Here is a 14151-nt window from a genome sequence, read left to right as displayed (position 1 = left end):
GTAAACAGCAGGAGGCAGGGTAGGGTTGTCGAAAAACCTGGGTATTGCAGGCACCTGGGTGGCTCAGTTGATTAAGCGTCCAACTTGGGCTCAGGTCATGATGTCATAGTATGTGAGTTCGAGCCCTGTGTCGGGCTCTGTGCTGACAACTCAGATTCTGCTTCAGATTCTGTGTCTCCCTCTCTCTCTGCCCCTCTCCTGCTCACACACACACACACACACACACACACTCTCTCTCTCTCTCAAAAAATAAACATTAAAAAAAAAAAAAAGAAAAAGGCTGGGTGTGGAAAGTCTGGAATTTTGGGGGTTCTCGTCCTGGTTTAGTCACCAAGAGTGCATGGTCAAGGCTTTTCAGCTTCTGGAACCTCAGTTTCTCCATGTTTTGGGGTGATAACTGAATGAGCACTCACTCCAGCTGCTGGGCAGGGCCAGGCAGACGCCGAGGGACTGTGACTCTGGGTATGGTCACTACCACAGCTGGCCTCACCTCAGGCTTGTCAGCCCACAGGGGCCTGACATCCAGATAGCTCATGTTCCTCGCAGTCAATGCGGACTTTCCAGAGAGGAGGCACAGGGCTCTCTGTGAAGCCTGGAATTGGCCCATGCCATCTACCTCTGCAAGATGATGTGAAAAGTGCCTGGAAGGAAGTAGGAATGAGGAATGATCGCGGGCAAAGCTTTTCTGGGGTGGAGTTGGGGGTGGGGGTAGGAGTGGGCCGTGGAGGAAAAGCATAGACAGGAAGGGCTCATCTTAAGCTTTCTGATGGCACTGGAGAGCGGTCCCCCTCCTCCCCACCAGCCTTAGGACTTATTAGAGTTCCTGGATTTTTCCATGCTCTTCCCCTTGTCTGGAGCACATCTCTTCCTCCTGGTTAACCCCTTACTTATGTTTACTTTCTTGCCGTAAGATGTAAGCTTCCTGGAGGACAGGCATCTGTGATTATTTCCATCACTTCCATGAACCCTGGCTTGTGTAACAGTCCTTGGTACATATTAGGTGCTCTATAGTTATTTGTTGATTGAATAAACAAACTCTGGCTCTTTCTTTAGGTCTTGGCTTCAATATTCCTTCAGGAGGTAGCCAGCTTTCCCTGGTTAATATTCCTACAACCATGCTTCTCCTTTGCTCTAGTACCAAGGCCCAGGCCTCTTTGTGGCTGCACCTGTCGTTGATGGAGAGGTGGCAGTGGTGATGGAGGAGGTGGGGCTCAGGGACCCAGGAAAGGAGGCTCTAATAGACGGAGAGTATGCAGCGTCAGTCCTGCCTGGTGCCTTGAACTGGCAGGGTGGAAGGAAGACACATCCTGTCCAGAGGCATGGGGTCTCCCTGGGATCCTCTGGGGCACCTGGATGACATCTCAAGGCTGGCAGTCCTTATAGTATCCTCCTTAAGTCCCTGGGGAGGGAGTGTTATGATCCCAGAGCAGAGTTCAGAGTCACTGCGCAAGAAGGTCAGAACTGGAAAAGCCCTTGCACAGCCCCTGGGCCAGCCCTCACTTGACATGTGTTCAAGGCGTCCTGAGCCAGAGGTGGGGAGGAAGGCAGGGGCGACAGGGAGTGGGGAGAGGCGCTGAGATCGGTCAAAGCCAGATATATAGGACGGGTGTGCTGTGTTCAGGAGTCTGGACTTCATCCTGAGGGCAATGGGGACCCGCTGAAAGGTCAGACTTGTGTTTTATAAAGACCTCTGGCTGCTGTGGGGTGTGGGCTGGGAGGCGAGAAGACTGGCACTCCAGCCAGGATGGTGGGGGCCCGGAATGTGGGTGGTGGCACAGAGAGAGAGGAAAGGGATGGTTTAGAGGGGTACTTAGGAGATAGAAAATGAAAGCACTTGGGGGTTGATTGGTTTTGAAGGTGAGGATGCAGGCATGGGGAGATTATAGGTCTGGGCAAGTGTGTTAATGATCTTGACCGGGGACACAAGAGGAGGCTCTGGCGGGCAGAGAGCGAATAGTGAGTTCAGCATGAAGGTGTGTTGGCTTAGAAGAGTCTCCAGAACTGCCAAGTGGAGATGTCTTGTAGGAACTGGGGCAAGTGGGTCTGAAGCTGGGGAGTGAGGTCGGGTGGCGGGGGAGTCATCCGGACTCAGAAGTGCAGGTGGGGGATTTTAATCAAGGAGGCCATTAACTGTGGTGGTAACTGCAGGCCAGAGACTGATGTCATTGCCCAGGCAGTGTGTGCCGAGAGGTGAGAGAAGGGCCCCAAGGCACCTGAAAGTTCAAGGGCAAGGTTGTCTGGGTGAGGGACATGAGCCAGGGAGAGGTTCGGCCTGGGAGCAGCTGAGGGTCTGAAACAAGTCAGAACAGGCAGAAGAAGGTAGTGGAAGGCCCGAGACTCAGGGCTCAGGAATGGGGAGGGACAGGGGGCCACAGGGAACCTAGGGGGCTTGGGTGAGGAACCGAGAGGGCCCCAGGGATTCCAGGAGGGAGTGAGGGAAGGTAGCGGGTCCTCGTAGGACAGCTTGAGGAGATGGGTGGGAAGGAGCAGGGCCTGGAGGAAGAGTGGCCAGCATGGGGGCTGGGGACAGCTGGGGCAAAGGGACAAATGAAGAGGGTCAGTGAGAAGGAAGTAGACTGCATGGGAGGGCTGGGGTCTGTGGAAGGCTATTCCAGGCCTGGCTCTTCCTGAATGAGGTTAGAGGCCTCTCAAGCTTTTCCTCCTGAGAACTCCTCCACTCTTCCCGAACGGAGAACAGGAGAGATCAGGCCATTCGGGGGGCAGAGGAGCCCTCTCAGCCTTAGGACTGAAGCTCTGAGGTATCTGAGGATGAGGGTAGTGTGGAGGGGAGCCGAGGAAACAAGTAGATGGTATGCTCTTACCAGCTACGGGGCTTTTGAGGAGGCTGTCCCAGGTGCTGAAGAGGTGTGTGTATGGTGGGGCGGGGGGGGGGGGGGCCGGGAAGGATGGGCAAGAGGTGGGTGTCAGGGGTCTTATCTCCCCTTGTTTGATGGGCAGCAGTGGGAATGGGGTGGGGTGGGGTCCAAACTGACACAGGGCGGCCACCTGAGGTGGTTGCTGCTGTGCTGTGTGGGTGGGGGGTGGTGGTGGGGGGAGGGGAGAGAGTGAGGGTGTACCAAGAAAGTGCGGTGTATCAAGAAAGTGGGGTGTATGTGAGGGGGAAGGAGGCTAGAACCAACTGCCCCAACTGCCTTCCAGCCGACACCATGACCTCCTTTGGTTCCCTTCAGAACCAGTCAGAAGAAGAAGTCCCAAACTACCTGGCCAGGGGAGGATGCCACTGTCTGGGGACGGGCCCTGCAGGTGTCCAGGCCCTGAGACAGCTCAGATCTGTCCCGGTCTTCACAGGCCCGTGGGGCCAGGGTGCTCACCGGTCAGTGGACATGGGCTCAGGCCAAGAAAGCAAGATACCACAGCACAGAAAGCAGGTCCTCCAGTTTATTGGGAAAAACAGGGGACAAGAGACCAGAGAGGCAGGGGAGGCCTCCAGCAGTGCTCCTGCCGGGGAAGGAGAGCCCTTCTCCCTGGGAGGGGCCAGAGGCCAACACAGCAGAAGGGAAGGGTCCATTCCCAGGCAGCAGCCCCCTCCAGTAGGACAAGACGAGCAGAGGAGTGGCTGATGGGAAAGAGCCGCATGGTGTATTCTCAGAACACGAGGGGAAGAGCTACCGAGGCACCGCTGTTCTCAGCTGGAGGTGGAGGCAGGGGCACATCTGGCAGGCAGGAGGGGCTTCTCTGGCTCTCTCGGGGCCGCCTAACACCTCCCCAGCCCGCAGGAACCCCCTCCACAGGTGGTGTTGAGCTGGCCGCAGGGCGCGCACATTCCGGTGCTCACCGCCAGGTTCCCGCTGCAGGGGGCGTTGCACGCGCTGCCGGTCACAGGCCGGGAGCCGGACACGCAGAGGTCCCCGCAGACGACCCCGCCCCGGGAGCTGCTGACGCCTGTGGACACAAGGGCACAGTCGGGAGGTCTTGCTGGTGGCCACCCCATGTGGCCACCTTCCTTCAGCCTCTCTGATCTGCCTAACCCTCAAGGGAAGGACACAAAGGGCCTTCAGCTGCATGGAAGGAACCTTCGTCGGAGAGCCAGGAGCCCTGGCTGGGCTGGAAGCCCTGGGTTCTGAGACTCCTCGTTCTGCTTTGCGACCTTGGGCAAGTCCCTTCCTTTTTCTGGTCCTCGGCTTCCTCACCTATACAAGGTGGCGGTTGTATTGAGTGACATCTCAGGTTCCGTTCTGCAGTGACCTGTTATTCCCCTACCCCATGTATGCTGGCCAGTTCTTCCTGCAGGCTAACCTTAGCCGCTCCTGCTGCATGACCAACCTACTACCATTTACTGAGGGAATTATTGGAAACACTCCCCGCAGTGTTTCTATACGCTCACAGCCAGACAATTCTTGTTGCCAACAGGAAATTTTCCTTTTCAGGGCTCAAGATACTTACAGACATTCACAGCTCCAACACCTTCACACAGCCTGAGTGGAGAAAAGGTAAGAAAGGAAAGAGAAAAGTCAGGATGAGATCCTCAAATTTCCTCTAGGCTGGAAGGGATCATCTCAGGTATATTTTTGGTCTATATTTATGCCCTTGTATACCTTTTAAAAAGTATCTTTCTGGCAGTTTCAGCAATGCCAGGCCACACTATTTGGCAAGCAGAGCATGGGCTGGATTTCAGCTCTTATTTGCTCTTCAGATGGCTGCCTTTGTGCAGTGCATAGCCTGTACAACCATACATGGCATACTTGGATGGGTCCAGCTTTAGGAAAGGGAAGGTTCTCTTGGGCAGTCGCATGAGGCCAGTGTCACACTTTGGCCTGCAACTCTACCCTTGGGCAAGGTAACCTCCTAGAAACCAGGCAGTGAGTGGATCTTGAAAGACTTGAGGATGGAAAAATTTGAGGATGTTCTAAACTGAGAGAGTGGGTATCTTGGTTCTGGACCTGGGTTCTCTGGGACTCTAGACCTCACAGTGACACTTGACCTTCATTTTTCTCTCTGGATGCTATGTCCAAGATCCAGTCCTTTGAAACCTGGGATTCCAAGACCCCAGAGTCTAGCTTGGGGTCAGTTCTTGGGACTGAGACTGGGATACGGAGGAATCAAAGGTGGGCAGATCTAGGCAAGTGTAATTCCTGGGGCAGCTGGGTTGGGCCTCACCTCTGCTCCTCGCCCTCCAGCAGCCGCCTGTAGGTGGCGATCTCGATGTCCAGGCCCAGCTTGGAGTTCATCACCTCCTGGTACTCCTTGACCAGGCAGGCCATGTCCTGCTTGGCCTTCTGCAGGGCGGCCTCCAGCTCGGCCAGCTTGCAGCGGGCGTCGCTCAGGGCCGCCTCGCCCTGCTGCTCAGACTGGGTCACCGCGGTCTCCAGCTTGGTGTTCTGGGGCCCAGGAGAGAACAAAGTGGGTTATGGTCCTGGGTGTCTCGGTCCGTTTCCCTCATGTGTCCAGTCTCTCCCCTCCCGCAGCTGGGGACACCCCAAGAACAGGCCTCTCCCCTTCATTAACGGAGTCCCCCTGAGGGACCACAACCAGGGACATGAGTCCTGCAAATGGGCTGGATCATGAATGGTGAGAGCCAGTCGGGGCACACACTGCCTGTGTGGCCCTGGGGAGGCCCCAGGCGACCCGTACCTGACACTTGGCATTCTCGACCTCGGCAGTCAGCCTCTGGATCATGCGGTTCAGCTCGTTGATCTCCTCCTTGGTGCGGCGCAGGGTCTCCCCGTGCCGGATCACCGTGGCCTTCATCTCCTCGCACTGGGGGGAAAGCAGAGGTGCTCCTGAGGCTCAGGATGGAGGTTCCCACCCATTCAGACACCACAGATGGTTGGGAGGTTGTACAGTGCTCAGCCTGTGCAACTATACATGGCAGCCCTGCCCAACAACTATAACCTAAGAGCTCTCTGCCCTTCTGTCACCATCCTTAGGGATCAGAAACCCCATACAGAAGAGGCCTTGTTAAGTGTATACCGGGCTTCCCCCGTGCTGTCATGTCTAAGAGACAGGTGTCCTGTGCCCCTCACCTTGCTGCGGTACCAGGACTCGGCCTCAGCCCGGCTGCGGCTGGCGATGTCGTCGTACTGAGCCTTGATCTCGGCCACAATGCAGTCCATGTTCAGGTCCCGGCTGTTGTCCATCTTGACGATGACCGAGGTGTCTGAGATGTGGGCGTGGAGAACACGGATCTCCTGCGGGGGGAGGAGTGGGGGAAGAAGCAGAAGCAAGTTATCTGTGCCTTTTGTCACTCGCTGATGCTGATGCCTGTACTTTCTTTGACCTATTTGGAGCCAAAGTCTCCTATGCGGAGCGGATAATCCTCTGATGAAATTGTAGGACTTTATGTACAGTTAAGAAATTCCTTTTAGAGGAAGATGCAACCACTTTTCAAATGCTTGCTTCAGGGACATTTAGGCCCCTGTGAGCCTGGGCTGCTTCCCGCTCTGCCAGAATGCTGTGGATGCTTCCCAGGGCCCAGACCCTGTGTCAGGCCCCATTCACATTCTGCTGGGCCAAGTCTATAAAAGAAGGCTATTGGTTGCCAGAGAAAACAGCTTGAGGCTGTGGGATGCTTTGTGTGGGCTGGCCTGGGGATTGCCCTCTCTTGCCCCTTACTAATCCCGTCCCCTTTTTTTCTCCATTCCTCTGCCTCCCTTCTTCCCTCTCCTTGCTCCCCTGCAACCTTCCAGCCTCAAGCCTGGGTTTCCAAGTCAGCAGGCCTCTGGGGGGCTGGGCAGGGGGTTGGGCATGCCCACCACGGCTGAGAGCTCCCTCACCTCCTCGTACAGGCGTCTCAGGAAGTCGATCTCCTGGATCAGGGCCTCCGAGTTGGCCTCCAGGTCTGACTTGCGGAGGTAAGCGCAGTCCACCTCCTGTGTGGGGTTCAAGGGGCTGTGAGACCAGCTGTCCTCAGGGCGCTCTGAGGGCTTGGCGGCAACGTGGCGGGGCAGTGAGGATGGGGCAGCCAGGGACTCAGGGTGGGGCTGGGCTTCTGACACTCACCTTCTTTAGAGCCACAAACTCGTTCTCCGCTGTGGCCCGAAGTGCTACCTCTTCTTCATACCTGAGGTGGGAGGGAAGAACAGGACGCTGCCTGAGCAGCTCTCAACTTGGCCATGAAGCACGCCTGATTCCTAGACCCTCTCCCTGCTCGTCCCTCCGCCTCCAGAAGACATGGGGCAGGACCAAGAAGAAGTCAGGCTGCCTGTCCAGGCCTGCTGAGATACACTGGAGAACTGAAGTGCCCATGCTCACATCACCTCTGATCTTTTCGGTGGGGATGGGGGGGGGGAGGGCAGGATCTGGAAGCTTGGTGTGTGCACACGTGCATGAGTGTGTGTGCAGAGGGTGGGGGAGTATTTTTTTCACCCAGGGCTCCATTTTCCTTTCTTCTGCCCCTGGCTTTGCTATAGATAATGGGAACCCCTCTCAGTCATTCCCCCTCCTGGGCTCAGCCAGTACCAGTCAACCCTGCCACTTCCTCCTGCTCTGTGGGCAAGGCCAGCTCCGAGCCAGAGGCAGGGAGTGTGGCGGTCTGGCAAGTTCATGGCTGAGAGTGCTACTAGCCACCCCTGGAAACCAGCATCCTATAGCACCCAGTGTGCACCCTCCGTATCCTGTGTCACACTTTATGACAGATGGCCTGTGCCGTGACTGGATCAGACCTGCTTCCCAGCAGACTGCAGGCCCCACGAGGACAGGCACTGTGTCCATGCCTTGCCCCTGGATTGCCTGCCCCCTTCTCGGTGTCTGCCTGGCACCTGGTAGGCACTCAGAAAATGCTGGTTGAGTCAAGGAGTAAACTTGAGAAGCAACGTCCGGGACCTTGAAGGCTAGATTCAAAGGCACCGGGGGTGTTAATTTTTCTGGGGTCGTAAGAGAAGTGTCTGGGGGATGGAGAAAGGGAGAAAATGTCACTTCCCTGACCTGCAGATGGGAAGGCCAGGTGAACTCCATCTCCCAGCGGGCCAGGACCCACCCGCAGGCCCCATGTGCCTCCAGGAAGGACAGAGAGTACAGATTCTTCCCCATCCTCAGGCAGAGTCCCAGCCACAGACCCAGACACTGCTGCCTGCGCTGGCAGCTTCCTTCAAGCCCTTTCCTGAGCCAGCACCTTCCAGCACTCACTTCTTCTTGTAGCCCTCCAGCACCTCCTGCACGTGGTTGAGCTCCGAGGCCAGCCTCCCGCTGTCGGCCTCCACGCACTCGGCCTCCCGCCTCAGCGTCTCGATGTAGCCCTCGAACAGGGGCTCCAGGTTGCTCTCGCAGCACTTGCGGTTCTGGTAGAACTGCCACTTGGTCTCCAGAAGCTTGTTCTGCTGCTCCAGGAAGCGCACCTGCCGCCCAGAGGCAGAGCCTGAGAATTTCTTCTTACAGGATGGGGGTGGGGGGCAAGAGGCGGGGATCCCAGCACCAGGACCTGCAGGCCCCCAACTCTCAGACCCAGAGTCCTCCCCGGCCGGTGTAATGTCAAAACCACACCAGGGCTTCATCAGCTCGTCTGGAAGTCCTTCCTGAGAGCCCGCTTCGGTCTTTCCTGGGCCATTACGGGCTGCCACGGAATGTGCTAAACTATGCCGAGCCCAGACTCTGCTGCTGCTTGTTAGTCACGTGTCCTCAGACCCAGCAGCTAACCTCTTTGCGGAGTGGGAGGCTTATGCTCACTTCACTAAAGGGCTTAGTGAGCCTGGGCACCTGCAGGCCGGACAGCTACTACACAGGGCAGCTGTGGGTGTCGGCGTGCAGATGGGCAGGCTGGCCTTTTTAGAAAGGCTGCCTGCAGAAGTTGAAAAATAATGTATGTGCCAATCATTGAAACCTCACAACAACAAGGCCATTAGAATGATAGTCACCCGGGATTTGAGGGCAGACCTGCTCTGTACTCCAACCCTCCCGTTTTACAGGTGCAGAACTGAAGGCCCAGGGATGTTACCTGGCTGCCTGAGACCTCACAGTGGCAGAGGAAAGACTCAAAACTCTGCCCCACAGAGGGCTCTTCTCTCTCTAGAATAATCAGACTATTGGGCCTCGGGTAAATTTCACCTCCATCTCCCTGCCATGAGGTTGGCCCGGCCGGTCCATTTCCTCATTCAGATCCCTTTGTCTCGAGACTGCTACAACCCTGCTAAGTCCTTTCCGGTACTGTCCTTGGTGTTTCGTGTTGGTAGGAGTTCCAGACTTTTTGGGTCCTTCCTGGTGAGCATCTCTGTAGAGTGACTTCTTTCCAGTCTGGCTCCGGAGAGCCCTCCCCAGCCCCAGAACTGCTTTCTAGTTGGAGAGTTCTCCCTCGTCCCCTCATGGGGAAGATGGCTGCAGACTTGAGCCGAACACTGACATCTGCTGATGGATTCAACTGAGTCCAGACCATATACTGCCTGCCCCCCTATAAGGCCCACAGAGTGGGGATTGTTGTTCACCCCTGGATCCTGAGCCCCAAGGCTTGGATAAACCACTCTGGTTTATCTAGTCTTTCTGTCTGTGTCCTAGGGGTGTGACTGCTTCCCCTTTTGGACTTGGCTGGGGATTTCTCTGGGCAAAGGCCTGCCTCGGACTCCCTCCTCAGTGCCCCGCTGGAGTCCTGACCATGGTTCGGGTTCAGGGACGGTGTGATCAAGGACACCCACCTTGTCGATGAAGGCAGCGAACCTGCTGTTGAGACACTTGATCTGCTCCTTCTCCTCATGCTTCACGCACTGCGCATTGGGGTCGATCTCCAGGTTGAGGGGCGTGAGGAGGCTCTCGTTGACCGACACGGTGGTGATGCAGGGCGGGCTGGGCCCGCACACGCCGCCGGAGCGGTAGCCGAAGCTGCGGCCGCAGGAGCCGGCGCGAAAGCCGCCGCAGACGCTGTGGCTTCCGAAGCCGCCGGTGAGGCCGCGGTAGCAGGAGACGCCGCGGTAGGGGGCGGCGGTGATGCAGCAGCGGCCGGGCCGGGGCCCGCAGGCCGACATGCAGCTGAAGTTCCTGGGACCGAATCCGCAGCCCACGGAGCTGAAGCCACAGGTCATGTTGGAGACAGGAAGGTGTGGGAGCAGTGGAGAAGCTGGCAGAGGACAGAGCCAAAGGCTTGTGCTCCCTGGGCTGTGGCAGGCCCTTTTATGCGCCAGGGGCAGCTGGCATTAAAAGGGGCAGCAAAGAGACAATAGCTGCGTTTTATTGGCTTGGCATCACCCCGGCCTCTTCAGAGCCAACCAGGCTTGCCTCTTCAGTGTAGCTGTGTCAACAATCCACAGCCACAGGCCTGTTTCATCTTCAAAGCTATTAACAAGCTTCCTCATGGCCTCTCCCCCTCCCATTGCTACTGGAAGCAGAGAAAGGGAAGGGGTCCTGGAAGCATCAGTTGGACTCGACGCTCTGACTATGGGGAATGGGTGCAGGGACCTGGGGTGGAGCCTGCTCTTGTTTCTGGAAGGGTCATCGCTGGGCTATGGGCCTCGGACCTATGACCTGGCCTCAGGGTGGATGGGCTGTGTCCCAAACAACTTCTTGTTCTAGGAGGCTCCTTTGCGTTCTTCTGTCTCTCCAAAGCGTGTCCCTTTATCCACTGTCAATATCAGTCTCTCCCGACCTGTTCCTACCCAGAGCCTAGTCAGGGAGGGCAGTGGGGGTACAGGTTTGGGAGGGAGCGTGGTCTCTGCACTTTGGGTATTCCCAGGAAGATGGGCCACCGGACACCAGCTGGGACATGGGAGAAACTGAGTCAGAGAGTTCACGAGAGAACCGGGGCTGTTCTTCGGAGTTCTGGGTCTTGTTGCTGGGGGATTAGGGGGCAAGAGTAGGAGTGTAGAATTACCCAGAGCTATAGAGATTGATCAGGGAAGACCACCCGGAGGTGGGTTGAAGCAGGACTGGGGTGCGGTGAGGGCAGGGTTGGGAGGAGATGAGAAAGGAGTCTGGCTCGGATTTGGAGGCTAGGCTGTGTAATCATGCACTCTCTCATTCATTCAGAAAATTCTTATGTGTGCCAACTGTGCACCTGCTAGGTCCTGGGAATCCAGCAGAGGCCTGAGGTATTTGGAGGTGGGAGAGGGCGGCATGCGCACAGGGGTGGCAACAGTTGGCCAGTGGGGGAGGAGGAGAAGCCAAAGGTGGAGAGAAGGTCCTGAGATGCTTAGACTGAGTTGGGATCTGATACGGGGCTCTGGGGACGCTTTAGGTTGTCAGCAGGGAAGCTGAATGATGAATACTGGAGGGTAAGCCCCCACCAAGAAGGATGAAAGGTGCTGGAGATGGGGGGAAGGAGGTCACCAGCGTCCTGAAATGGCATCACTTCCTCTCCTCCGAGGACTCACGCCATGAGAGGAAGTGAGGGGCTCATGTGGCTGTCCCAATGGCCAATTTCTCATGATTTTCCCCCTCAACGCTTTGGGCTAGGACCACTGATGGCTTTGGTGGGTGGACAGTGGGACCAAGCCAGGAGGTTCCTCAAACCTGTGGATCTGAGCTCATAAACCCTTCCAAGAGCAAGATTCTTGACTGCCTTTGTACTTGAGCATGGCTCCTTTGATGGACCTGTTTACCGACCAGCCACAAGCACATGCTGACCCAGGCTGGGCTAAAAATAGCCCTCTATGCAAAAGGGCCTCACCTATTGCCCTCCTTAGTCCTCTCAGGGCAGGTGGGTCACTTATGTCCCAGGGTAAAGGAAGGCCTGTCTTTTCTGGGAAGGCAGGTGATGGTGCTATGGAAGGAAATCTGTCAGGGGCAGGGTAACATCTTAATGTATCCTACTTCCAGCCCCTCCTCTTGGGCCCTATGGAAAAATTTTCGTAGACTCTTGCGTGTGGAGTGGGAGCTCTGCGGGTATGGGCTCTGGGGTAGGGGCTTCTGGGGTGAGAGACACCCAGGAAGGCAAGGCCTGGGGAGGAGCTGAGTGGCCGGTGGTGGGATTTTGGAGCGCTTCTGTGGGAGGCGTGGCCGGTGGGTACTTTCATGCTGAGTGTTGGCTGGGTTACACATCTGCCAGACATCCGAGGAAGGACCAGCTCTTTCGCTCCTCTTGTCTCAAATGCCCAAGGATTACATGGGATTTAATTCTTGGTAAAACGCTGAGGGATGCAAGGCGCTGAATCTCGCAGGAAGCACTCTCTGTTGCCGTGCTGGTGATTGCACCTCTGCGCTCTGACCCATGCCATCTGTTACAACCCACTGGGCTGGTGTCGAGTTGCACGCTTCACTGAGGGTCTCTGTGTAGACACACCCACTTCCTTGGGCTGGGGGAGCCATGAGTGAGCCCAGACCCCTGTCCTAACTGGAGATGATGGCAGTGTGGACTCTGGAGATAGAAAGGCATGGTTTGAAGCCCGGCTCTACCGCTGACTAGCTTTGTGACCCCGGGCAAGTAATGGTTCCCCAGTTTCCTTACTGGTAAAATATGAACAGAGATCCATGCCCGGCTGGGAGGGACTAAATGGGTGCCTGGAGGTGGGAGGCGCCACCCGCACCTTCACCCCATACTAACAAGGTGACTGGTCTTGGTTAAGCAGGCCCTTGCAAGGCATAGTCTATACCGGCTGTGAAGTACCATTCTTGGTAAGCAGAAAACAGCCCAACAGCTTTACAAGGCAGTCACGGCCACATCAGAAAGCTTTAATCAGAGCACCTATTTGTAAATGGCTGAGAACAAAGAGAATTGCGAACTGGGTGAGCCCTTGAAAACAGACTTAGACAGGAAGCTGACAAAGGGACAGCAGCCCAGCAGGTTGCTTCCGTCCACCTGGGTTCCAGGCCCTAACCGTGGGCTATAAAGGCTCTGGTCGAGCCCCAGGCTGGTTGGGTCACCCAGGCCTGTGCCCTGAGCCTGCTCCCCACACAGCTGGCCTGGGTCGGCCTGGGGGCTGACTGGTCCCTGCTGCCGGGAGTGACTGCTTGCCCTGTCCTTCTGGACCTTTGATTCCGGCCTCCCTCCCTCCCTGGGATTGTAAGAACCGCTTGTCCTTATTTATAACTGGGGTTTTCTGGTGGTCACCTGCCTGTCTGGCCCACTGGTTCTGTTGGCATTTCTTGTTGCCTTCATATCAGCGGGCCTTTTCATTTTTGTATCTTCTTAATGGATTTAAAAAAAAATGTTTTATTTATTTTTGAGAGAGAGAGAGTGGGGGAACATGAGCAGGGGAGGGGCAGAGAGCGAGGGGGACAGAGGATCTGAAGCAGGCTCCGTGCTGGCAGCAGTGAGCCTGATGCAGGGCTCGAACCCACAGACTGTGAGATCATGACCTGAGCCAAAGTCGGGCGCTCAACCGACTGAGCCACCCAGGCGCCCCTCCCCTTAATGGAGTTTTGATAAACAACACTGTGATGAACACGTGTAAGGTATATCTTCATGCACGTAGCCGCCAATTTCTTTAGGAATATGGACCTCCCGGGCCTTGGGAAGTCGCAACGAAGTGGTGCGTGTGACGGCACACGGGACACTGGGGCTGAGCGTGCACCCGCCTCCTACCCGGCGTGGGGGATCTCCTGTGCCTTGGTTCTCCATCCTCGCTGCCTCCAGTTTTGTCTTCTGGCCTTGAACTCACAACACACCGGCCCGTGAGCTGGAGCTGACGAAGCGTGGCACCCTTATGTGCTCCACAGGTGTTTATTAAACACATACTACGTACCTGAGGGTAGAAAGAGGAGTTTAATATACATCCCTGTCCTAAGGAGCTGACTGCTTGGTCAGGTAGGTTTGTAAGCAGGCACAAGTTACGTGGACAGTACTTAGAGTAGTTTTTCGGGTCAGTGCACGAAGGATGGTCGATTGACAGAGTGTGTCTTGTCTCAGCGGCCCAGGGAGGAGCTCTCCGTGAGCTGGCGCAACCAAGGAGGCTATGGGAAAGGTCAGGGCAGCGGATGAATACGGGGAGAGCTTGGAGGGTGTCACGCTGAAGGATGAACTTCAGGCACACTCCGGTAAGACTGGGGGCAGGGCAAGAATGCCTACTCTCAAGGCCGTCCTTAACGTACTGGAGTTCCTGGCCAAGAAAGTAAATATGTGTCAGCATGAGAGGAGAATTGGCGTTGTTTGCACAGCTACAGGGAAAACAAGGGGCGCCTGGGTGGCTCAGTGGGTTAAGCGTCTGACTTCGGCTCAGGTCATGATCTCACGGTTTGTGGGTTCGAGCCCCGCGTCGGGCTCTGTGCTGACAGCTCGGAGCCTGCTTCGGATTCTGTGTCTCCCTCTCTCTCTGCCCCTCCCCTGCTTGCGTTCTG

The 14151-nt window shown here is 56.4% G+C and overlaps 1 protein-coding gene across 1 annotated transcript; it reads right to left on the bottom strand.

Moving 5' to 3' along the window:
* Positions 1 to 3385: 3385 nt before the first annotated feature.
* LOC112867465 (keratin, type II microfibrillar, component 7C) lies at positions 3386 to 10049 on the bottom strand. Its single transcript, XM_086713320.1, has 9 exons — positions 9582 to 10049; positions 8086 to 8294; positions 6961 to 7021; positions 6735 to 6830; positions 5985 to 6149; positions 5593 to 5718; positions 5119 to 5339; positions 4405 to 4436; positions 3386 to 3903 (listed from the first exon to the last, which is right to left on the bottom strand). The coding sequence occupies exons 1-9, from the start codon at positions 9963 to 9965 to the stop codon at positions 3716 to 3718; spliced, it is 1482 nt and encodes a 493-aa protein (XP_086569446.1). The 5' UTR covers positions 9966 to 10049; the 3' UTR covers positions 3386 to 3715.
* Between the last annotated feature and the right edge of the window lie 4102 nt (positions 10050 to 14151).

Source organism: Puma concolor, chromosome B4, assembly GCF_028749965.1.
Source record: "Puma concolor isolate L17-30 chromosome B4, mPumCon1.1.hap2, whole genome shotgun sequence".
Taxonomy (NCBI): Eukaryota; Metazoa; Chordata; class Mammalia; order Carnivora; family Felidae; genus Puma; species Puma concolor.
The sequence above is the reverse complement of the archived record's forward strand: the minus strand, read 5'-3'. Positions and strand labels throughout refer to the sequence as shown.